Consider the following 22,472-nt stretch of genomic DNA (forward strand, 5'->3'; position numbering starts at 1 on the left):
GCTCTGCAGAGAAGGATCTTGGAGTCCTGGGTGCTAAGTTACTCATGGGACAGCAGTGTGCCCTGGTGGCCAAGAGGGCTAGTGGTATACTCAGGGGCATTAGAAAGAGTGTGTCCAGCAGGCCAAGGGAGGTTCCTCCCCCTCTGCTCAGCCCTAGTGAGACCATACCTGGAATATTGTGTCCAGTTCTGGGCTGCCCACTTCAAGAGGGACAGGGAACTGCTTGGGAGAGTTCAGTGGAGGCTGTGAGGATGGTTACTGGGCTGGAGAATCTCTCTTATGAGGAGAGCCTGAGAGACCTGGGGCCATTTAGTCTGGAGAAGAGAAGCTGTGGGACACAGGAGCTGACCAATGGCTACAAATACCTGAAGGGTGTCTGCCAGAGATGGAGCCAGGCTCTTTTCAGTGACAGCCAGTGACAGGACAGGGGGAGATGGGCATAAACTCAATCACAGGAGGTTCCACCTCAACATGAGGAGAAAGTTCTTGGTGTGAGGCTGCTGGAGGCCTGGAGCAGGCTGCCCAGGGAGGTTGTGGAGTCTCCTCCTCTGGAGGGATTCCAAACCCAGCTGGCTGTTGTGACCCTGGGCAAGCTGCTGTGGGTGCCCTGCTTTAGCAGGGGGGTTGGAGTGGATGGATGATCTCCAGAGGTCACTTCCAACCCCTTCTGTGCTGGGACTTGGGCGTTCTGTGCCCTCAGGGAATTGCCAGCTGGGTGGGAGCAGAGAAGGGGAGGGAGGGGAGGAGGGAGGTGCCGAGGTGTTTGGACATGAAGCCATAGCTCTGGCTCTTGTGCCTGTCCACCTGGGATGTGGTGGAGCCCACCACTGCCCCTCAGGAAGGGCCTGCAGCTGAGGTTTCCCCAGAGGAGGGAGGCAGGCTGGCTGGCTGCCCAGCAGCTGCGCTAAGGGCTCTGAGGCTGTGCTAAATCTGCCTTTGCAGACCTCTGTCTGAAAGTTCTCCGAGAAGATAGAAGCTGTCTGGGATCGCTGCAGATAGTCAAGTGGTGAGTGAGTAACAGTGAAACCAAGGCAAGGCTCTGCTGAGCAGCAGGCAGCTGCCCCCTGCCCCTGCTGCTTCCTGCCGCTGCCGTGCCCGCGGCGCTGCCTGCTGCGCCAGGCTGCTCGGCCCCGCCTGAGCAGGGCACAATCAGCTGCCCAGGGTCATGTGAGCCCGAGGCCTGTGGAAGTGCTGGGTGGAGTGAGGTCATGCTCAGGCCCCAGAGCACGTAGGGGCAGTGTAGGTGTGGAGAGGGGGGAGAGGAAACGCTGAGGTTGGTTCTGTCGCGGTGCAGTGCCTGCTGGCTCTGCTCACACAGACCTCTGGCTGCTGTGCAAGGTCTCTGCCTCCCTGGGTACTGCCAGCCCAGCTGCCCTCCAGCTTGATGGAGGGTGTGGCATTGTGTGCATCCTCAGCAGGTTTGCTGCTGACACCAAGCTGAGTGCTGAGCTGGACTCACCTGAGGGCAGGGATGGCATCCAGAAGGAGCTTGGCAGGCTTGAGAGGTGGGCCAGTGCCAGCTGCAATAGGTGCAACGAGTCACAGGGCAGGGGCCAGCCCCAGGCACAAATCCAGGCTGGGTGCAGAGGGGGCTGAGAGCAGCCCTGAAGAAAAAGCCTTGGGGGTGTTGATTGTGGAGAAGCTCCCCAGGAGCCAGGGGTGTCCCTGGCTGTGGCAGGGAGGTTGCAGTAGAGGATCTCTAAGGTCCCTCCCAACCCAAGCCATTCTGTGGCTCTGTGTTTCACAGCTGGCATGTTCTCACCAAGCAGAGGCCAGCTGTGAAGTGCTGAGGAGAGAGCTTGCTGCACATCGACTCCAGCAGTCAGATCTGGCTGTTGCTACCTCAAAGGATATTTAGTGCTCTGAGAAAAGTCCACAGCTGTAAACTCTGCATCAGGTCATAGGAGATTTACAAGAGCAAACAGGTCAGGCTGCCTCAGCCAAGCTCTGCACAAGGCCAATGGGACAAGAGCCCTCAGGGAGCAAGCTGGGGAGCTAGAACTGAGCACTGAGCCATTCCCAGGCAGCCTGAGGCCTTGGATCCTTGTCTTCTGCAGGCTTCCTGTGGGCCTCAGGATGGCAGGATCATAGAATCCTAGAATGGCTCAGGTTGGGAGGGACCTTAGAGATCATCTCCTCCAACCTCCCTGCCATGGCCAGGGACACCCCTCAGCCAGACTTGGCTGCTCAAGGCCTCATCCAGCCTGGCCTTGAACACCTCCAGGGAGGGGACAGCCACAGCCTCTCTGAGCAGCCCCTTCCAGAGTGCCACCACCCTCAGACTGAAGAACTTCTTCCTCAGCTCCAGTCTGACCCTGCTCTGCCTCAGCTTCAAACCCTTCCCCCTTGGCCTGGCTCAGACACCCTCAGGAGCAGTCCCTCTGCAGCTGCCTGCAGGATCCCTGCAGCTACTGGAAGGCAGCTCTAAGGTCCCCTCCAGGCTGACCACCCCCAGCTCCCTCAGCCTGTGCTCACAGCAGAGCTGCTCCAGCCCTTGGACCATCCTTGTGGCCTCCTCTGGACTCACTCCAGCAGCTCTGTGTCCTTCTTCCCATGTGGACAGCAGAACTGGAGGCAGTGTTGGAGGTGGGGGCTGAGCAGAGCAGGGTCAAGGGGCAGAATCCCCTCTCCTGCCCTGCTGGCTACACTCCTGATGCAGCTGAGCACACAGCTGCATTCTGGGCTGCAGGAGGGCACTGCTGGCTCCTGGGAAGCTTCTCCTCAACCAACACCCCCAAGGCTCTTTTTTTCAGGGCTGCTCTCAGCCCCCTCTGCACCCAGCCTGGATTTGTGCCTGGGGTTGGCCCAACCCAGCTGCAGGCCCTGCACTGTGACTTGTTGAACCTCCTGGAGTTTGCACTGGCACACTTCTCCAGCCTGAGTTGTGGCCCTGGAAGTATAAACAGCTGACAAATGTGGAGGGAGGAGAGAGCCTTTATGATGCTTGGCCTGAAAACAACTTGACAAGCCCAAATGGTTGCTTGTCCAGAGAAATGCACTTTAAAGGGGATCTGATGAGTGTGTGTTTACAGATCAGGAGATGGATGTGGCTGGTTAGGACTAACATCTTTTTCCTTGGCAGGCTTCAAGGTTGTTTTGATGCTTTGGAGAGGCAGTATGTAAGTTGTTGGGGTTTTTGCCTGCTTTTTAATGGCCTTTCCTATTCAGTCATCAAATATGGACACAAGATAATTGCTCTGGGTTTGTGTAATGAGCTTGCATGGACACAACACACATCTACAGCTGGGAGGCAGGGGAGAGGCTCTCCCCTGAGAGTATCCAGGTGAGAGTTGGGGTTCTTCAGCTCAGATCTTGACCATTGTTTCCCTCTCAGCTTGCCTGTGCATGGTGTGTGATTTCCTCAGCTCTGGTGCAGGTTTGTGGTCTCTAATACCTGGACAGAGACACTGCCAGTCAGAAATGAGGTCTTGATCTCCACACCAGAGGTGGCTCTGTGCTCTTGCTTTCATTTCTCTCCTGTCCCCTCATCTTTTTATAGATCCATAGATTCATGGAATGGTTTGAGTTGGAAGGGACCTTAAAGGTCATCCAGTTCCAAGCCCCCTGCCATGGGCAGGGCCAGCTCACACTAGACATCTCAGTTTGCTCCAGGCCTCATCCAGCCTGGCCTTGAACACCTCCAGGGAAGGAGCAGCCACAACCTCCCCTGGGCAACCTGTGCCAGAGTCTCACCACCCCCACTGGAAAGAATTTCTTCCTCCTCCCCAGCCTCAATCTGCCCTCCTCAGGCTTCAGTCCATTGCCCCTCATCCCATCACTGCAAGCCCTTTTCCCTTCTCATCCTCTCTAACCCCAACTAATGGTTTTTTACACTCTGGGAAGTAGCTCCTGATGGCAGGGATGTGACAGGTTCTGAGACAAAGCCAGCTGGCCAGGAACCCTCTCTCCTGCTGCTGCTGCCATAAAAGCTGCCCTGCACAGGAAGGAGCACCAGGCTCAGGCAGCACTGCTGCTCAGGGCAGCTCTGCTGAGCTCAGGGCAGCTCTGCTGAGCTCAGACCCAGCTCTGCTGAGCTCAGACCCAGCCCTGATGATCAGATGGGCTCTTGTACATCAGCTGCAGAGATGAGACAGCCCAGAAGGTTGTGACCTCAGCTGATGGCTTGCTGGCAGTTCTGGGAGGTGTTCAGCCCTCTGCTCTCTCTGAGACATGAACTATTTATTGTTTGACATGGATTAAGGGGGGGGAAACCCAGCCCTGAGGTGTTGAAGCATGTTCTGGGAGTGCTTTCCAGAGTAATCTCATGGGCACTGTCCTGCTCTATGATAATTAAGTGCCTTTGAGGGGGGGTTGCACAGCAGGGAGCAAATGTTGGCCTGGAGCAGGGATGAGTGCTCTTCTGAAAGGGTTTTAAACCGGCACAGCCTGCGGGGTTGGTTTAGGAGGAGTCCCAGGGGTGAGCCTGAGCCTGCAGCTGCTGCCTCGGCCAGCCGAGCCGAGCCGACTGGCCGCTAGGTGCTGCTGATGCTGTGCTGAGCAGGCTGCTGCCTGCAGGGCTTTGCTGAGCTCGGCCTCCCCCGGTCCCCTGGCTGGCTGCAGGCAGTTCCAGGGCTTGCTTTCCCTTGCCCACCGAGGTCAGAGGCTGATTCCGTGCTTTGTTTTCTCCCCTCCCTAGCTACACATCGCCGTGCTGGCAGTAAGTACAGGAGCACAAGGTGGTTTTCTTCCCCTCTCTGCTTGCAAGAGATATGGATGGAGTCAAGGTTGTGCCAAGCCATGTGTGCCTCTGGGAAGGGGAAGCCTCGATGTGTGTGGCTTGGGAGGGAGCTGTGACCTCTGCAAGGGGAAACAGCAACTTCCCAGGCTGCGTGGGAAAGGTTTGCTTAGCAGCTCAGGCTCAGGCCTTGCACCCAGCCTTCAGCTGGAGCACTTCCCTCTGCTCCATGGCACTGCTTCCTTTAGACTCCTGCCTCCTTGGAAGCTACTGTGTCATCTCCATGTGCCCCTGCAGAAGAGTCCTCCTCAGTGATCTGATCCCTGGGGAAATCAGCACCTGCTGTTGGTTGCACAGGCAGCTGTTTGCCCTGGGCTTTGTGAAGCACCAGGAGCTGTGCTGCACATCTGCTCCATGGCTAATCCCAGTGGCTACACCTCAGGCATCCTGAGCTGCCTATGAGGGTTGGAATGGGGATCATAGAATTGTTAGGGTTGGAAGGGACCCCAAGGCTCAGCCAGTTCCAACCCCCTGCCATGGGCAGGGACACCTCACACCACTGCACTCACTTCTCAGTGGTTCAGGTTATCCAAGGGGAGAATGGCCTCACTGTGCTTTCTTGTCACAGATTTACACCAATCCCAAGGAACCAGAGGTAAGAAAGAGCCTTAATTAATCTCTGAGGCCACTGCAGGCATGGGTGAGTAGATCTTTATTCAGAGTTGGCTTGCAGGCTTCAGTTCTACCCTGATGTGGCTGCTTGGTGACCCTGTTTCTCTTCTGCCTTCCCTCAAGCTCAGTGAGCTGGAGTGTGATCAAATGCTCCCACCAGGCACAAGGCTGTGAGCCCATCCAGGGCCTCCAGCAGGGATGGGGACAGGCAACTGATGGGCATACTCCCAGCTCTGCTTTCCCTGCCCAAAGAGGACTGGGAAGTGCAAACTGATTCTGTTGAAGTTGGAGCTGGTTTTTCACACAGAGGAGGTTAGGACAGCATCACAGGATCATAGAATTGTCAGGGCTGGAAGGGAGCTCAAGGCTCAGCCAGCCCCAACCCCCTGTCATGGGCAGGGACACCTCACACCACAGCAGGTTGCTCACAGCCACCTCCAGCCTGGCTGCAAACACCTCCAGCCAGGAGGCTTCCACCACCTCCCTGGGCAGCCTGTGCCAGGCTCTCACCACCCTCCTGGCCAACAACTTCTTCCTCACAGCCAAGCTCAATCTCCCCACTTCTATTCCTAAACTCTGGGTTGCTTCAGGCTGGGTTGTGTGGGTGGTGCAGTGCCTCTCCTTAGCCTCTTGGTGCTCTCTGTTGGGATTCTGGTTCTAACACATCCACCTGGTGGAGGCAGAGTGGAAGCTGTGCTACATACAGGTGAGGCTCTGCACCCACACTCTGCCTACAGAACAGGTGCAGAGGAGGCTGCAGAATCTGTGCTCAGCTGGTCTGGGTCACACCTCAGCATCTGGGGTGGGAGCAAGAGTTTAGCCCCCCCCAAGGCTGGGGTTTGTCAGGAAGGCTCAGAGCTCAGGGCTCAGCTGAGCTGCTGCTAATCCACCTCACTGCCTCTGGAGGGAAACCAACAGCTTATAGGCATGGAGTGGGACTACAATGGAGCCTTGCTCTTGTGGGGAGGTTGTCTGTCCTTCCTCATTGTTTTAGTCTCTAAAATCACTGGGAATCCTTTCCTTTTAGAGGGAAAATCATCTGGATTCTTTTTACCTCCCTCAGAAAACTCTGGCCCCAGTGAGACTCAACCACTCTTACCCTGTTTGGACTCCCTAGCAGGAGGAGTCCTGCAGGCCCTTGTCTCCATATGGCACTGCCTCACCTCTGGAGCCTCACACTTTTCCTTGCAGCAGGGGAGGACACACACAGAGTGAGGAGTGCTTGGCCCCACTCCTCCTTAGAGGGTTAGGCCAGGGAGCCAGGCCCAGAGAGGAAGGGGAAGGAGGAAGCAGGCAGCTGGGGTGATTCTTTGGGTGATTCTTTCAGTGCTAGGTGAGCTGGGGTGGTGAGGAGCACTTGCCAAAGCTCATGCAAGCAGCAGTAGCCTTGAAGCTGTCCCCAGGCCATCAAATGAATGCTGGGCTCTGGCATAAAGCTGGGAGAGGACACCAGGAGCCTCTTCATGCACCTTTAGACTTGTTGCTGAAAGAGACCTCTTTCTTCTTGTCCCCTCTCTTCTCCCATCTCCAGACAGTGACTGAGCTCTATCAGTTCAAGTTCAAGTACATCAAGGAGGTGCCCCAGATGGACATCATCAGGTAATGGGTTGGGTTTATTTCCCACAGTGTTGTTGCTGTTGTTAGGCCCTGAGCTGCTCATTCATGTGCAGGTCTCACCTTTGCTTCTCTCTGGCCTCCTACCATTTCCATCTCACCAGCCCCAAGACTTGTAGAGGTGATGTTCATCTACGTCCTCTTCACTTCCCCCTAGGCACTGCCAACCTTTGTCCCCTCACTCACTGCATGGTGCTGAGCACACAGGACTCAATCATAGGCTGCTTGGGGCTGGAAGGGAGCTTAAAGGTCATCTAGTTCCAAGCTCCCTTCCCTGGGGAGGGACACCTTCATCAACAGCAGGTTACTCAAGGCCCCATCCAAGCTGGTCCTGGACAGCTCCAGGGTTGGAGCCCAGCAGCCTAAACTGATGGCACAGTGTTGCTGGTGGCAGTTTGGTGCCAGCCAAGGCACAGCCTGGGAAGTCAAGTTGCTGGACAGCCACTCTGCTGTCATGGTGGGCAAGAAGCTTCAGCTGGCAGGGCAAATTGGTCTTAAAGCTGCTCCTTCCTCTGCATTCAGCCCTGGGATCCTCTCTGCTCTCTCAGGGCACTTACTGCTTTTGAAGCAATTTGTGATGGAATCGTGAAGTTGTTTTGCTTGGAAGAGACCTTGAAGGTCATTGAGTCCAACCTTTAACCCAGCACTGCCAGGACCCCACCAAGCCCTGCCCCTCAGCACCACATCTGCACAGCTCTGAAACCCCTCCAGGGATGGGGACTCCACTGCTGCCCTGGGCAGCCTGGGCCAGGTCTTGGCAACCCTTTTGATGAAGAGATTGTTCCTCATGTCCAACCTAAACCTCCCCTGGGGCAGCTTGAGGCCATTTCCTCCTTTCCTATTGCTTCTTCCTTGGGAGAAGAGCCCAACCCCCACCTGGCTCCAACCTCCTTGCAGGGAGTTGTAGAGAGGCAGAAGGTGTCCCCTCCAGTTCCCTCAGCTGCTCTGCCTGAGGCTTGTGCTCTGGCCCCTTCAGCATGCTGGTGCTGGAGGTGGCAGGGACCATCCAGGGTGTGTGCAGTGCCATCCACCTGCCCTCTGAGCCTCCAAGGACCCACTGAAGGAGCTACTTGTTTGGCTTTTGGTTTAATTATTACCTAATGACCAATTCTCATTGAAAGTTAGGGAAGTTCAGGTTCCTTAGTCAGGGGGTGATTCATCTCAGCCATCTCCAGCCAGCTAACTTTAGCCAGCTGAGCTCAGTCACTCCTCTCAGCCACCTCTGTAGTCAGGAGGAACAAACTCCTCCGGAGAGCAATTCATCCCACTGCTGGTGACCGTGTGTCTGGTCCAGCCTGCCTGCTCAGCCTGCCTGCTCAGCCTGCCTGCTCAGCCTGCCTGCTCAGCCTGCCAGCTGCCTGACGTTTGGGTGGCTGAGGAGGTGAGAGGAATGCCCCTTAGTCACCTTGGAAGAATGTGCTTCTGAGCTAGTTTCTCTTAGAGGGAATGGGAGTGAGAACATGCTCCTGGAGCTGCAGAATGGGCTTGGAAAGAGCCCCGCGGATGAATCGGCTCTGTGAGGGATTCTCACCTCGTGCCTCTCATTCCTGGCATTGCTTAGGTGAAAGGCACTTGTTCAGCGGCCCTCTGAGCCCATTTAACCGCCTTCAAGCGAGTGAGTCATGGCCTTTGTCTAATGGGGGTCCCGTGCCCCAGCTCCAAAGCCTGTTCAGATGGAAATGAGTGGCCTCTTAGTGCAGGGCTGCGCTGCTGCTGCTGCCTGGCTGCTGCCAGCGCATCCCTGGGCTCTCTTTCGCTTCCCTCTCCAGCTGGAAACGACATAAAAGCATTGCAGCTTTCCTGCTGGTGGTCTCAGGGCAGGCAGTGGGTGCCCTCCTTCCCTTCCCTCCCCTCCCTCTCCCCTCCCTCCCCTCCCTCTCTCCTCCCTCCCCTCTCCCTCCCCTCTCCCTCCCCTCTCCCTCCCCTCTCCCTCCCCTCTCCCTCCCCTCTCCCTCCCCTCTCCCTCCCCTCTCCCTCCCCTCTCTCCCCTCTCTCCCCTCCCTCCCTTCCCTCTCCTCTCCCTCCCCTCCCTTCCCTCCCTCTCCTCTCCCTCCCCTCCCTTCCCTCCCTCTCCTCTCCCTCCCCTCCCTCCACACCCTCTCCACTCCCTCCCCTCCCTCTCCTCTCCCTCCCCTCTCTCCACACCCTCTCCACTCCCTCCCCTCCCCTCTCCCCTCCCTGCCCTCTCCCCTCCCTCCCCTCCCTCCCTCTCCCCCCTGCCGGTGCCTGCTCATGCCTGAGGAGCGCCGCTGTGTTCTTGCCGTTGCAGCCCGGGGGCGAGGCTGGGCCCGGGGCTGAGGCCGGGCCCGGGGGGCGGCGCGGCCGTGGGGCAGGCCTGCAGGCTGCTGCTGCGCAAGCTCTACCTGCTGCTGCAGAACCTGGGGCCGCTGCCCAGCGACGTTACCCTCACCATGAAGCTGCTCTACTACAGTGATGGTAGGTGGGGAGGAGGGACACCTGCCCCCTCCAGCAGTTCTGATCACCATGGTGAGCCCCTGTGAGGTGAAGGGACCCCAGCAGGGGAACGTGGAAGGTGGTGACAGTGAGAATGATGGAAGGTGTGAGCTCATCAGATAGCTTGGGGTGGAAAAGACCTTTAAGACCATCAGGTCCAGCCAGTAACCCAGCACTGCCAGGGCTCCACCAGGCCATGTCCCAGGGCTTTGAAACCCTTCCAGGGATGGGGACTCCACTGCTGCCCTGGGCAGCCTGGGCCAGGCCCTGACAACCTTTTGGATGAAGAAATTGTTCCTGATGTCCAAACTAAACCTCCCTTGGGGCAAGCTGGGGCCATTTGCTCTTGTCCTGTCACTCGTTCCTCATGAGATGAGACCAAGCCCTGCCTGGCTCCAGCTCCTTTGGGGGTGTTGTAGACCCTCAGGGATGGCAGCTGCTCTTCAAGGCAGGCCTGCACCTCTGCAGAAGCAGAGCCATGCAGTGGGGGTTGAAGCCCCCTTCTCCTTCACTGCTGGGGTTTGGGTTTGGTGTTTTGAAGGAAGAGGCAGTTCCAGGTTGTGCTGCAGAAGTGTTGAGCACACCAGTGGGAGCTCAGCATCCTAAACTTGCTCCTTCTGTGAGCTCTCTCCTAACCTTTGATCATTTTTCCCTTTGCATTCTTTCCCTTCCTGCAAAAGCACCAAACCCAGAATACTTTCAGTGGTGGGTCCTGGAGGTTGCTGTACCCTTGTTCTTTATGCATCAGATGAAGGAGAGATGGAACTTGACTCCTCTGACATTAGGGAGTTCTTCCTCCCTGTGCAGTGACTCCAGAGGATTATCAGCCCCCTGGCTTTAAGGAAGATGGCAGCCCTGGCGACCTGCTGTTTGATGGTGACCCTGTCAACCTGAGAATGGGGTCAGTCTCCACTGGCTTCCACCTCATGAAGCTGAGAGTGACAGCTGAAAAGAAGAGGATGGTAGAGAGAAGCCTGACCCAGGAGAAGGGCCCTACTGAGATCTCCCATCAAGGCTTAGACTGTGAGGAAGAGGAAGAGGAGGGCAGCACTGAGGTAGGGAAATAGCTGTTGGGGTGTTGCTGGGGGGATGAAGTACCTGTAGCAAACCTCTCCTGAAAAGAAACATCTGCTGTAACACAGGCTGCATAGACTCACAGAGTGGGCTGGGCTGGAAGGGAGCTCCAAAGCTCATCCAGTCCAACTCCCCTGCACTCAGCAGGGACGTCCCCCACTGCAGCAGCTTGCTCAAGGCCTCATCCAGCCTGGCTTTGAATGCTTCCAGGTTTGAAGCCCCCTGTGGACTCCAGTCTGGAGGCTTGGGAGACCCTGAGGAGCCCTGGGGAGCTGTGACAATCCCATCCCTGGCTTGGTGGATTTGCCCCCGGGTGTGTCTTTGGGGCCATGCTGGTAAGACCTTGTTTGCTTTACAGGATCAGCCTCTCCCCATCAGAGCAGATTCAAGGGGGTGTGGAGAGGACAAAGGTGAGGCCCACCCAGGCAGGAAAATGGCAGCATCTTCTTACCTTCAGGATCCAGGTGAGTGCCCAGCTTCAGAGCCAGAGGAGCTTGTGCCCATGGCTGTGTCCTGCTGAGGCTTCCTGACTTTGCAGTTGTCAGGCCGCTGCATTTGTGTCAGCTCAGGCTGCTGTCAGTGCTTGCTGTGTCAACAGGAGCAGCCCCTTCTTTAGCAATGTCTTTTCCACCTCTTTATCTCAGCAGTTGTTGCTCAGCTCTGGGGGAATCTCACAGTTCATCAGCACCAAGCTGCCTTATCTGCATTTCCATCAGAGCTCTTTTCCTTTAGCTGCTGCCATTTGCTTTTGCTAACGACTTCCCCGTGTGAGAGCAGAGCTGAGAAGGAGCCTGTCCTCTCGCCCCAGCCAGCTGCTGGTACCCGTTTGACCCTTGCAGCTCTCAGCTGTAGCCTGTGGAACAATACCATCTAGTGACTGAATGGTAAATAGCACTCCTGAGCCCCGAGCAGGGGAGCCGGGCTGCTCGGCCTGGGAGCTCACCTGCTCAGGTCCTTCCCCTGCCCGTCCTCCAGAGCCTGGTAAGGGCTGAGCTCCCAGCACCACCTGCTCATAGAGTCCCAGAGAGTTTGGCTTGGAAGGGGCGTCAAAGATCATCTAGTACTGCATCCAGCTCTGGGCTCCCCAGTTCAAGAGTGACAGGGATCTGCTGGAGAGGCTCCAGCAGAGGGCAAGGAGGAGGATTAGGGGACTGGAGCACTGCCCTGGGAGGAGAGGCTGAGGGACCTGGGGCTGTTCAGTCTGGAGAAGAGAAGGCTGAGAGGGGATTTAAGAATTGGGTTTAGAGCTCTGAGGGCTGGGGGTCAGGAGGGAGGGGACAGGCTCTGCTCAGCTGCACCCTGGGGTAGGCCAAGGAGCAATGGATGGAAGCTGCAGCACAGGAGCTCCCACCTCAACACAAGGGGGAACTTCCTTACTGTGAGGGTCACAGAGCCCTGGAGCAGGCTGCCCAGAGGGGTGGTGGAGTCTCCTTCCCTGGAGACTTTCAAGGGCTGTCTGGATGTGTTCCTGTGTGACCTGAGCTGGATTCTATGGCCCTGCTCTGGCAGGGGGCTTGGACTTGGTGATCTGTTTGGGTCCCTTCCAGCTCCTGACATCCTGTGAGCTGTGATCTAGTTCTACCTGCCCCTGCCCTGGGCAGGGACCCCTCCACTAGAGCAGGCAGTCCCTAGCAGAGAATGAGGCCATCTCCTCTCACCCTGCCACTTGGTGCACGTGAGAAGAGACCAACCCCACCTGCCCCAGCCTCCTTTGGATGGAGTTCAGGTGTCCATGCTCTCTGGCCCCCTCTCCTCTCTCCTCCCTCTCCCTTCTCCCCCCTCTCCTCCCTCTCCCCTCTCCCCCTCCTCTCCCCCTCTCCCCCTCTCTGCTGGAGCAGCTGCCGGCTGCAGTGTTGCCCTTGCCGGTGGCACTTGGTCCCGAGGGCTCGGCAGCGTTGGCACTGCCGCAGAGCAAAGGCTGCACCACTTTGGGTCAGCCACAGGAGTTTGCTGCTCTGCTTTAGTCTTCTGGATGTTTTCTAATTGTTTTTTTCCCCACTGTACCCAGGGCTTTTCACTTCAGACCTGATTTTGTTCCTGTGTTTGGATTGCAGGTGGAGGGAAGCCGATGGGCGTGCAGGAGACGGGCAGGATGCTGCGCTCCAGAGCATCGCAGCAGGTGAGGAAAGGTTACTGGCTCTAGGGTATGCCAGGCAAGGCAGCAGCCTTCCAGTGGCTGAAGGGGGCCTAGAAGAAGGCTGCAGAGGGACTGTTTCCAAAGGTCTGCAGTGACAGGAACCAGGGACAATGGTTTGGAATTAAGAGCAGAGCAGATTTGGATTGGATGTTAGGAAGAAGTTCTGCCCCAGGAGGCTGCTGGAACTACAGGTTGCTCAGGGAGGTATTTGAGGCTCCATCCCTGGAGATATTCAAGGTGAGGCTCAACAGGGCTCTGGGCACCTGATCTAGGGGTGGATGTCCCTGCAGCCTGCAGTGGTTTTGTACTAGCTGACATTCAGAGGTCCCTCCCAACCCAGCCCATTCTGTGATTCTGTTCTGCAGTTCTGGCAGCTGGGGTGGCAGAAGGTTCAGCTCAGCCTAGGGGATTTGCTGTGCAGTATCAAAGTACACAGAGCCCCAAAGCCTTAAGGCACAGGGATGTAAGCAGGGACTGGAAGCAGAGGAAGAAACCTTTCCATGATCAGCTTATTTCTTTCCCCCAGGACAGTCACTCCATGCTGTTCTCTGGAGCTGGGCTCCACACACACACACAGGCTGCCTGCATCAGTGTGCCAGCCAGGCTGCTTTACCTGGCTGTGAGTTTGGATTAAGGGTCTGACATCACCATCCTGCTTCAGCTCTGAAGGGTGTGTCTGCCTCTTGCCTAATGTGGCTTTCACCTCTGCCCTCTTGCTGCCAGACTCTCCTTACCTGTGAGTCACAGGTACTGGATCCTATCACTTTCTGCCTACCTCTGTAGCAGAGGAAGAATTATCCCCTGGAGGTGCTGATCTCCTTTTTTCAGTGGTTGTTGGGGCAGCCTGAAGAACCAGGGCAGAGCAGCCATGGTATTTCAGATAAGTAGGGTTCTGGGAGATTAATTCCACCCTGAGTGCTGCCCAGGCCAAACCCTGAGTCAGAAGCAGAGCTCCAATCCACAGCCTTCTGCAGAGGCTCTTCTCAGTGACTGGGCAAGTCTCTCAATACCACCAGGCTTAACCACTTGATTCCTCCTCCCATTCAGATGAGCTGAAAGTGGTGTGAGCTTGAGTGTTCAGGGGCTGAGTCCCTGCAGGAGAAGTTAGGGAGAGGAGGAAATTGCTGCTCACATTCCGCCCCCTGCCTCTGCTGAAAAGAATCCCGGGGTGCCTAACCCAGACAGCAACTGGAGACTCCCAGCTGAACATGTCATTCAGAAGGCATCTGTGAAGCATTGGCCTGGCCTCTGAGCTCTGAGGGCTGAGCTCCTGTGCCTAGGCTGGGATTTTTCAAGCTTTAACCACATTTTGGTTTATTATTATTATCTTTTGTGTTGTTTTTTTTTCAGTCTCCCATCCTCCAGTTTCCTTCTGATCATTGTTTGGTCTGCTGTCTGTGTGAAAACAGGAGCCTTTTCTGTTTGGGCCTCGTGGTTCTCCCACTGATTCATGCCCTGACATTCTTCTGGGGCTGTCAGGGCTGGGAGCAGAGCAGCAGACACCTCACTGCTGCTGCTGCTGCATGTGGATCTCATTAGCCTCCAGCAGGAGCAGTGAGAGTGAGTGGCTGAAGGTGGTGGAAAAGAGCATTAGTGGCTGAAAGATGGCAGAGTCACTTTATCCACTGCATGCTTCAGAGACTCCCAGAGTGGTTTGGCTTGGAAGAAACCTTAAAAGATCATCCAGCTTCCCCCCCAGCCATGGGCAGGGACACCTCACACCACAGCAGCTTGCTCCAGGCCTCATCCAACCTGGCTTTGAACACCTCCAGGGAAGGGGAAGCCACAGCCTCCCTGGGCAGCCTGTGCCAGTGTCTCCCCACCCTCACTGGAAAGAATTTCTTCCCAATCTCCAGTCTCAATCTGCCCTCCTCAAGCTTCAATCCATTGTCCCTCATCCTATCACCACAAGCCCTTGTCAAAAGTTCCCTCCCCAGCTCTCCTGGAGCCACAGCCCCTTTCAGGTACTGGCAGGCTGCTCTAAGGTCTCCCTGGAGCCTTCTCTTCTCCAGGCTGAGCAGCCCCAGCTCTCCCAGCCTGTCCCCATAGGGGAGCTTCTCCATCTCTCTGATCATCTTTGTGGCCTCCTCTGGACCCTCTCCAACAGTTCCAGGTCCTTCTTGTGCTGGGGGCACCAGAGCTGGAGGCAGTGCTGCAGGGGAGGGTCTCAGTGGAGCAGAGGGGCAGAATCCCCTCCCTGTGCTGCTGCTCTCCCTGCTCTGGATGCAGCCCAGCACATGCTCCAAAGACTTCAGACAGATCCCAGTCCCAGCCTGCTGGATTCTGGTGGCAGAGGGCTTTTTCTGGTGTGCATTTCAGTCAGTTTAGGGAAAAACAAAGTCAAGTCAGTGGTTAAAAAGTGCAGCTCATGGTTGTGAGGCCAGCACTAATAAAGGTTTGCCACTCTTTCCATGGGAGAGGGACTTTCCCTTCTTTTCTGAGGGAAGTGGTTAAAACAAATGACCATTGTGTATTCCACTTGAATCAGGAAGCCAAAGTGGTCATGAAGTTTGGCTCAGAAGATGCAGACAGGCTTGGGTGGATGAGAAGTCTGAGCTAGGGATTATCTAACTGGGTCAGGTGTAGGTAAGATGGGTAGAAACAGTGCTGCTGGGGGGTGAATGTGAGCACCTTGTTGCTGTCCAGCCTGCAGTGTGGTCAAGCAAAGGTTTTTCATCCTGGCAGGAGAGATCAGAGCAGCTCTCTGCTTCCAAGGTCTCCAAAGTCATTTTGTTTCCTCCTGGAGTCCATTGTTTAATTAGCTTTTGGGGGCTGAGGGGCTTTGGGCAGCAGTGTGGCCTGGGCCCTGGAGAGCTCCTTTTATTGAGGTAGGCATGAGCCCTCAGGTGTTGTGTGACCTTGAGTGTCCACCAGGAGAAGATGCCCTTAAAGTACTTCATCCAAGGATTCCTCACACAGCAGCACCACCATGGCCCCAGGGGCTGGAAATGAGCCAGGGGGTGCCCAGCTGGCCAGCAAGGCCATCCTGGCCTGGATTAGCAATGGTGTGGGCAGCAGGAGCAGGTCAGGGACTGCCCCCCTGTACTGGTGAGGCCACACCTTGAGTAATGAGTTCAGCTTTGGGCTCTTCACTCCAAGAAGGACATTGAGGGGCTGGAGGATGTCCAGAGAAGGGCAACAAAGCTGGGGAAGGATCTGGGGGCTGGTAAGGAGCAGCTGAGGCAGCTGGGATTATTTAGCCTTGAGAAGAGGAGGCTCAGGGAGACCTTCTGGCTCTCTGCAACACTGAAAGGAGGTTGGAGCCAGGTGGGGGTTGGTCTCCTCTCCCAGGGAAGAAATGGCAGGACAAGAGGAAGCAGCCTCAAGCTGATAGAATCACAGCACCATTTCTGTTGGAAAAGGTTCCTGGGATCATGGAGTCAAACCATCCTCTAAGTCTCCGAGTTAGAGAACTCTGAGCTGCCCCAGAGGAGCTTTGGGTTGGCCAAGCTGCTTCTGCTTCTTCCCTGACAGGGGTCTCCAAGCCTGGCCCAGGCTGCCCAGGGAGGGGGTTGAATCCCCATCCCTGGAGGTGTTTCAAAGCTGCAGGGATGTTTAGCAGCAGCCTGGGCAGAGTTAGAGGGGGGCTGGACTGGATGATCTTGAAGGTCTTTTCCAACCAAAATACTCAGGGAGTCCAGAAGGCAGAGAGCCAGCCTGGGTGGAGGGATGGGCAGAGGGTCTGGAATGGGAGCCTGCCCTTCTGCTGGCCACAGTGTTAGCTGCTCAGCTGCCCAGGGAGCAGTGCTCAGGGCCTTGGGTTTGAAGGTTAAATATTCAGGGCAGGATTTTTCTGAGGGAGCTGAAACACTTTGGAGGGTCCCAGGGTTTAGGATCTGAGCAAAGATTGGGGGTTCAAGAGGTGGGGAGTTCAGCAGCAGTGCCTGCAGTCAGCAGTTGTGCTTGGAGATGTGGGCAGGCCCAGCACTGCTCCTCCTCTGAACTGCTTCATTCCTTCTCAATTCCTTGCTTATCAGAAATACTAACTGGGTTTATTGGCCATTATCTTCCTGACCTACAGCTCTCCAGGAGGACCAGGAATGGGAGTCTTAAAGGGCTTATTTTTATCAACTGGATGTGGGAGAGGCCCAGGATGTGGCTCTGCCAAAAAAGCAGCAGCCACTCCTGCCCAGTCAGAGCTGTCCTTCAGCCATGGCCACGGAGAGCCTCTGGCAGAGGGCTTTCCAGGCTGGAGAAACATTGCCCTGTGCTCAGCTGGCTCCTTATCTGCACTCTGGTGATTGGTGATGCTCAGGAGCAGATGAGCCATTGCCCTTTCCCAGCAGAGCATCCCTGTGCTTAATCACCCACAGGTAGACAGCAGCATGCCAATGAGCTCCCCTCTGTGACTGCAAGGAGAGGCTGGCTGCTTGCATCAGCCAAGGATCCAGCTCAGCATCTCCCTCTGAGTGTCTTGCCTCTTTTCTCCCCTGCTCTGGCAGCTGTGAGGAGCTGGGGAAAACAGGGAATCCATGGATTCATGGACTGGGTTGGGTTGGAAGACACCTTCAAGCTCATCCAGTTCCAACCCCCTGCCATGGGCAGGGACACCTCCCACCAGCCCAGGCTGCTCAAGGCCTCATGCAGCCTGGCCTTGAACACCTCCAGGGAGAGGGCAGCCACAGCCTCCCTGGGCAGCCTGTGCCAGTGTCTCCCCACCCTCACTGCAAAGAATTTCTTCCCAATCTGCCCTCCTCAAGCTCCAGTTCATTACCCCCATCCTACCACCCCAAGCCCTTTCCTTTGCTGCCCCTTGGTTCAGCTGTGGAAGTCTGCTGCTGGGCCATGAGCTTCTGCACTGGGTTCAGGACAGCTCCCTGCAAGGAGGCTGCAGTGAGGAGGGGGCAGCCTCTTCTCCTTGAAGACAAGTGACAGGCCCAGAGGAAGTGGCTCCAAGCTGCACCAGGGGAGGCTCAGGCTGGATCTCAGGAAATAGTTCTGCCCTGGAAGGGGTCTCAAACCTTGGAAGAGGCTGCCCAGGGCAGGGCTGGGGTCACCATCCCTGGGCAGGTTTAAGCTGTGTGTGGACCTGGCACTAGGGCCATGGTTCAGTGGTGCCCCTGCAGTGCTGGGCTGAAGGTTGGACTGGATGAGCTTGGAAGTCTCTTCCAACCACAGATACTCTGTGATGACTCCTGGAACACTCCTTTAGCCTCTTGTGAAGCCTTTACTCATGGATCCACACAGAGGTTTGGGTTGGAAGGGACCTTTAGAGCTCAGCTGGTCAACACTCTGCACTCAGCAGGGACCTCTGCAACCAGAGCAGGCTGGACAGAGCCATGTCCAACCTGACTTGGAATGGTTCCATCCAAGGGGCATCTCCCACCTCTCTGGGCAGCCTGGGCCAGGCTCTCCCCACCCTCAGTGCCAAACATTTCTTCCCTCCCTCCCCTCTGAATCTCCCTCTATTCATTTCAAACCATCACCTCTTGTCCTGGCACAACAGACCCTGTCCAAATCTATCCCCAGCTTTCTGCTTGGCCCCTTCCAGCACTGAAAAGCCACCAGAAGGTCTCCTGGAGCCTTCTCTTCTCCAGGCTGAGCAAAGCCCAGCTCTCAGCCTGGCCCCATAAGGAGAGGTGAATGTTCTTGTGCTGCAAGTTCCTTCTGGTCAGCTCTGCCCTGATGTAAGCAAACAAGTTGCAGAGGAATGAGTCTGGAATGAACCACCACTAGAAGATGAGTAAATCTGAGCATGTGGACGCCTCTGCAGGCTTTTATCTGCCATCAGGAAGCTGTGGGCTGGAGTTCAGGGTGGTCCATTAGAGCTGAGTCCCCCCAGAGCACAGCAGAGAGCCCTGGGTCGCCCCCGGCGAGCCTGCACCGGGCTGGCAGCGGCGCGGCCACGGCAGCAGAGCACGAGGCAGCTCTGCCTCCCGAGTGTCTGCTTCAGCAGCCAGACACTGCTTGTGCTGCTGGGGGACCCCAGTGAGTCTGTGGACACTTGGCACTCTGTGGACACAGCAGTTGGGCTGGGGGACAGCTCAGGGATCTCTGCTGTGCCTCGCTGCCTGCTGTAGGCATCCTCCTGCCGTGCAGATCAGCTCTCAGCTGGAGCTGTCTGAGAGTCTGGTGCCTAGGGAGAGATTCATAGCTCAGTGTTGGACATCAGCACTGCCTTAGGCCTCGGGGGACAGCCTGTCTGGCCTCCAGCTGCTCTCCTTGTGCAGCAGACTTGGCTACCTGGCCAGGTCCTCCTCTGAGGGGCCTGGTGTGGACAGGGCCTGTGATGGGTGATGTGTTGAGGGTAGTACCTGCCATGCTTGCCAGTGCTCAGTGTCCTGTTGGTGCCCAGGGCCAGAGCCAGGTTACTCTGATGGAGGCTCTGCTGAGCTTCCCTGTGGGGTGCAGAGCCTCTGCCTGCAAGAGCAGGTCAGCTCCAGTGGGCTCCCTTGCAGAGTAACAGCTTGGAGATCAAGACCTCTGTTGTCTGATTTTTCCCAGGCCGATTGCTCTGCAAGCTGCCACGACAGAAAGCAGTTGAAGGGTGAAGCCTACCATGTGCAGAGCAAGAGGAGAGCATTTTTCTGTGGCAATGTCATTATCTTGAACTTCTGCAGAAAAGCAAAAGAGCAGGAGGGGAAAAAGCAGCAAGGTTTATCTCTAACTGTCTATCAAGAGAGCTGTATCTGATGAGAAGTTCCCAGAACATTTTCTCCTCTAAAGCAGCTGAGGCTACACAGCCCCAGACAATGAAGAGAACAAGATTCAGAGATGAGCTTGCCTCTCTCCTTCCTGTGAGCTGGGAGGAGTGAGGCAGGGAGGTCAGGAAATTCCTGGCTGCTCTCACTTCACGTCAGATCCTTAGCTGTGTCTTGGGGCCATTCATCCCTTCCATGAGTTATCCTTGTCTAGTGTGCAGGAAGCAGTGGCCTGGTGAGCTCCTCACCCAGAGGTGAGGCACATCACCCCTCAGATCCGGGGAGATTTAACCCTTGCACCCTCAGATCCCCTCACAGCCACCCCAGGGACATCCCCAGGAGCACTGAGCTTCTGTGCTGGCTGCCTTTGCATGCTAGCAGCCAGCACCTCCAGAGACATCCCCATCAATCAGTGCTGGGCAGCTCCACAGAGTGCATTGGGCTGGGAGGGAGCCCCAAGGGCATCCTGTCCACCCCCCCTGCAGGCAGCAGGGACAGCTCCAGCCAGAGCAGGCTGCACAGGGACACAGCCAGGCTGAGCTTGGATGGCTCCAGGCATGGAGCCTCAACCTCATCCCTGGACAACCTCCCTGTACAACCTGTCCCAGTGTCTCCCCAGCCTCCCTGTGCAGAGCTTCCTCCTGCTGTCCAACCTAGATCTCCCCTGCTCCAGTCTCAAACCATTGCCCCTCACCCTATCCCCACAGCCCCTCTGAGCAGTTTCTCCCCAGTTTTCCTGTAGCCTCCTTCAGATACTGCAATGCAGCTCTAAGGTCTCCCTGGAGTCTTCTCCAGGCTGGACAGCCCCAGCCTGTGCCCCCAGCAGAGGTTCTGCAGCCCCTGACCATCTTTGCTCACTGATACTCTGTGAGGGAGCAGCTGGGCAGCAGCCTCCTAGCAGCAGTGTCTGTTGCTCTTCACCTCCTCCATTCTTCTGGGGGGAGGCTTCTGGCTTTGGGAGGTGCTTTGGGTTGTGATCTGGCAGTCAGAGCAGCCAGCAGGGCAGGGTGCTCCCAGAACCACAGAGTGCTTCTGGTTGGAAGAGACCTTAAACACCACAGAGTCCAAGCATTATCCCAGCACTGCCAGGGCACCACCAGGCCATGTCCCTCAGCACCACATCTGCACAGCTCTGCAGCCCTTCCAGGCAAGCAGACTCCACCAGTGCCCTGGGCAGCCTGGGCCAGGTCTTTTGATGAAGAAATTGTTCCTCATGTCTAACCTAAACCTCCCCTGAGGCAATTTGAGGCCATTTCCTTTTGTCCTGTCACTTGTTCCCTGGGAGAAGAGCCCAGCCCCCACCCGGCTCCAAGCTCCTTGCAGGGGGTTGTAGAGAGCCAGAAGGTCTCCTCTCAGCCTCTTCTCCAGGCTGAACACCCCCAGTTCCCTCAGCTGCTCCTCACCAGGCCTGTTCTCTGGGCCCTCCATTGCTCTTCCTTGAGCACAGTCCCACCCCTCAGTGCCCTGCTTGGGGTGAGGGCTCCTGGAGAGCAGCAGGAGGGAGGTTGAGCAGCTTTTCCCAACACTCTTTTGTCTTACACTCTGGACAGGTCCTCAGAGTGCCCAGAGACTGTGGCTGCTCCCTCCCTGGGGGTGGTCAGGGCTGGATGAGGCCTTGAGCACTCTAGTCTAGCTGAGAGGTGTCCCTGGCCATGGATGATCTCTGAGGTCCCTTCCAACCTAGGATGCTCTGCCCCTGTGATGCCTCTCGTGAGCCCTGCTTCGTGGTGTGCTTGGAGAGCCAACTGGCAGCAGAGAGAGATGGTTGGTCCCCAGGGATGCCTCAGGGGATCAGTTTGGAGAGCACTGGCTTGGTTTTGGCTCGTGGCAAGTGTTTGGCATGCAGGGGAGTCAGCTGAGCTCACAGGATGCCTCAGGCCCTGGCTCTCGCTGCAGGCTTCCTGCTGCCGATAGACATCTGCTGATGGCAGGAGCTGTGCCCTGCACGCTGCCCTGCCACCCGAGGGGCAGCTTGCCTCCTTGCAGAGGTGGAGGCTTGCAGCCCAGCCTTTGCTCTTCCAGCTGGCTGGCTGAACCTGGGCTCCTCTTGCCATGGCTGTGCCTCAGCACAGTGAGAGGGTACCAGAGGCAACCCTCAGGTCCCCGGCAGAGGAAGCTCTTCCGAGGGCAGAGGCTGCCGAGCGCCGCAGCTCCGCGAGGCGCAGGCCGGGGACAGAGAGGCACACAGCTGAGTCTCTTGTGCAACTGCAGCTTTGCTGCATGGGCTGCCTGGGGAAGCCAAGCACATGTCAGGAGGGCTGTAAATTTGCTTCCATTTACAGTGGGAATTCTTGGCTGCCTCGGGGGGGACGCTGGGGACTGAGGCTGCCCAGCGCTAAACGAGGTCCTGGTTTTGTCTGGCTAAGAATAGCAGCGGAGCTGTGGTCTGCTGCTGTATTCCATCCTCCAGTCTGCCCTGGGAAGGCTTTCATCTCAGCCTAAGCTATTTTTAGCCTGATATCTTCCCCAGACAACGTGCAGCTGCCCTGGGAGTTGTATGCCAGAAATTAGTAACACTTGGGGATGATTCACCAGATTGCTGGATCCTTGCAGCAGAACTTGGTGGCAACACAGAGCTGCTCCTCACCAGTGGGACACCAGGGGCTGCAGACTCACTGGGTGTCCGTGGTGGGGGCCAGCCCCAGCCTTGGACTTCTGAGGGAACTGCAGAACTGAGGGGTTCTGCAGCCTGGAGAAAAGCAGCCTGAGGAGAGACCTTCTGCAGCTGGAGTCAGGTGGGGCTTGGTCTCATCTCACAAGGAGCAAGTGATAGAGCAAGAGGAAGCAGCCTCAAGTGGCACCAAGGGAGGTTTAGTTTGGACATCAGGAACAATTTCTTCATCCAAAAGGTTGTCAGGGCCTGGCCCAGGCTGCCCAGGGCAGCAGTGGAGTCCCCATCCCTGGAGGGGTTTCAGAGCCCTGTAGATGTGGTGCTGAGGGCAGGTTTAGTGGTGCTGAGGGCAGGTTTAGTGGTGCCCTGGCAGTGCTGGGTCAATGGCTGCTCCTGGTGGCCTTAAAAGGCTCTTCCAACCAAACCAATTTGATGGTTCCACACTTTCCATCATTTCTCACTGCTACCAGCTTCCACATTCCCCCTGCTGGGGTTTCTTCACCTCACAGGGGCTCACCATGGTGATCAGAACTGCTGGAGGGGGCAGGTTTCCCTCTTCCCCACCTGCCATCACTGTGGTAGAGCAGCTTCATG

General features: G+C 56.6%; 1 protein-coding gene across 4 annotated transcripts in view; it reads left to right on the forward strand.

Moving 5' to 3' along the window:
* HORMAD2 (HORMA domain containing 2) overlaps positions 1 to 22,472 on the forward strand; it is a 34,977-nt gene that overhangs the window by 6,866 nt on the left and 5,639 nt on the right. For all 4 annotated transcript variants that reach the window (XM_068161853.1, XM_068161852.1, XM_068161851.1 and 1 more), the window contains exons 4-12: positions 943 to 1,006; positions 3,083 to 3,119; positions 4,637 to 4,657; positions 5,304 to 5,330; positions 6,879 to 6,946; positions 9,231 to 9,397; positions 10,223 to 10,470; positions 10,848 to 10,953; positions 12,544 to 12,608. In XM_068161853.1, the coding sequence (XP_068017954.1) occupies positions 943 to 1,006; positions 3,083 to 3,119; positions 4,637 to 4,657; positions 5,304 to 5,330; positions 6,879 to 6,946; positions 9,231 to 9,397; positions 10,223 to 10,470; positions 10,848 to 10,953; positions 12,544 to 12,608 (803 nt within the window). The remainder of the gene's footprint in view (positions 1 to 942; positions 1,007 to 3,082; positions 3,120 to 4,636; positions 4,658 to 5,303; positions 5,331 to 6,878; positions 6,947 to 9,230; positions 9,398 to 10,222; positions 10,471 to 10,847; positions 10,954 to 12,543; positions 12,609 to 22,472) is intronic.

Source organism: Melanerpes formicivorus, unplaced genomic scaffold, assembly GCF_026170545.1.
Source record: "Melanerpes formicivorus ecotype bairdi unplaced genomic scaffold, bMelFor1.0.p_v2 SCAF_60, whole genome shotgun sequence".
In the NCBI taxonomy this organism is placed as follows: domain Eukaryota; kingdom Metazoa; phylum Chordata; class Aves; order Piciformes; family Picidae; genus Melanerpes; species Melanerpes formicivorus.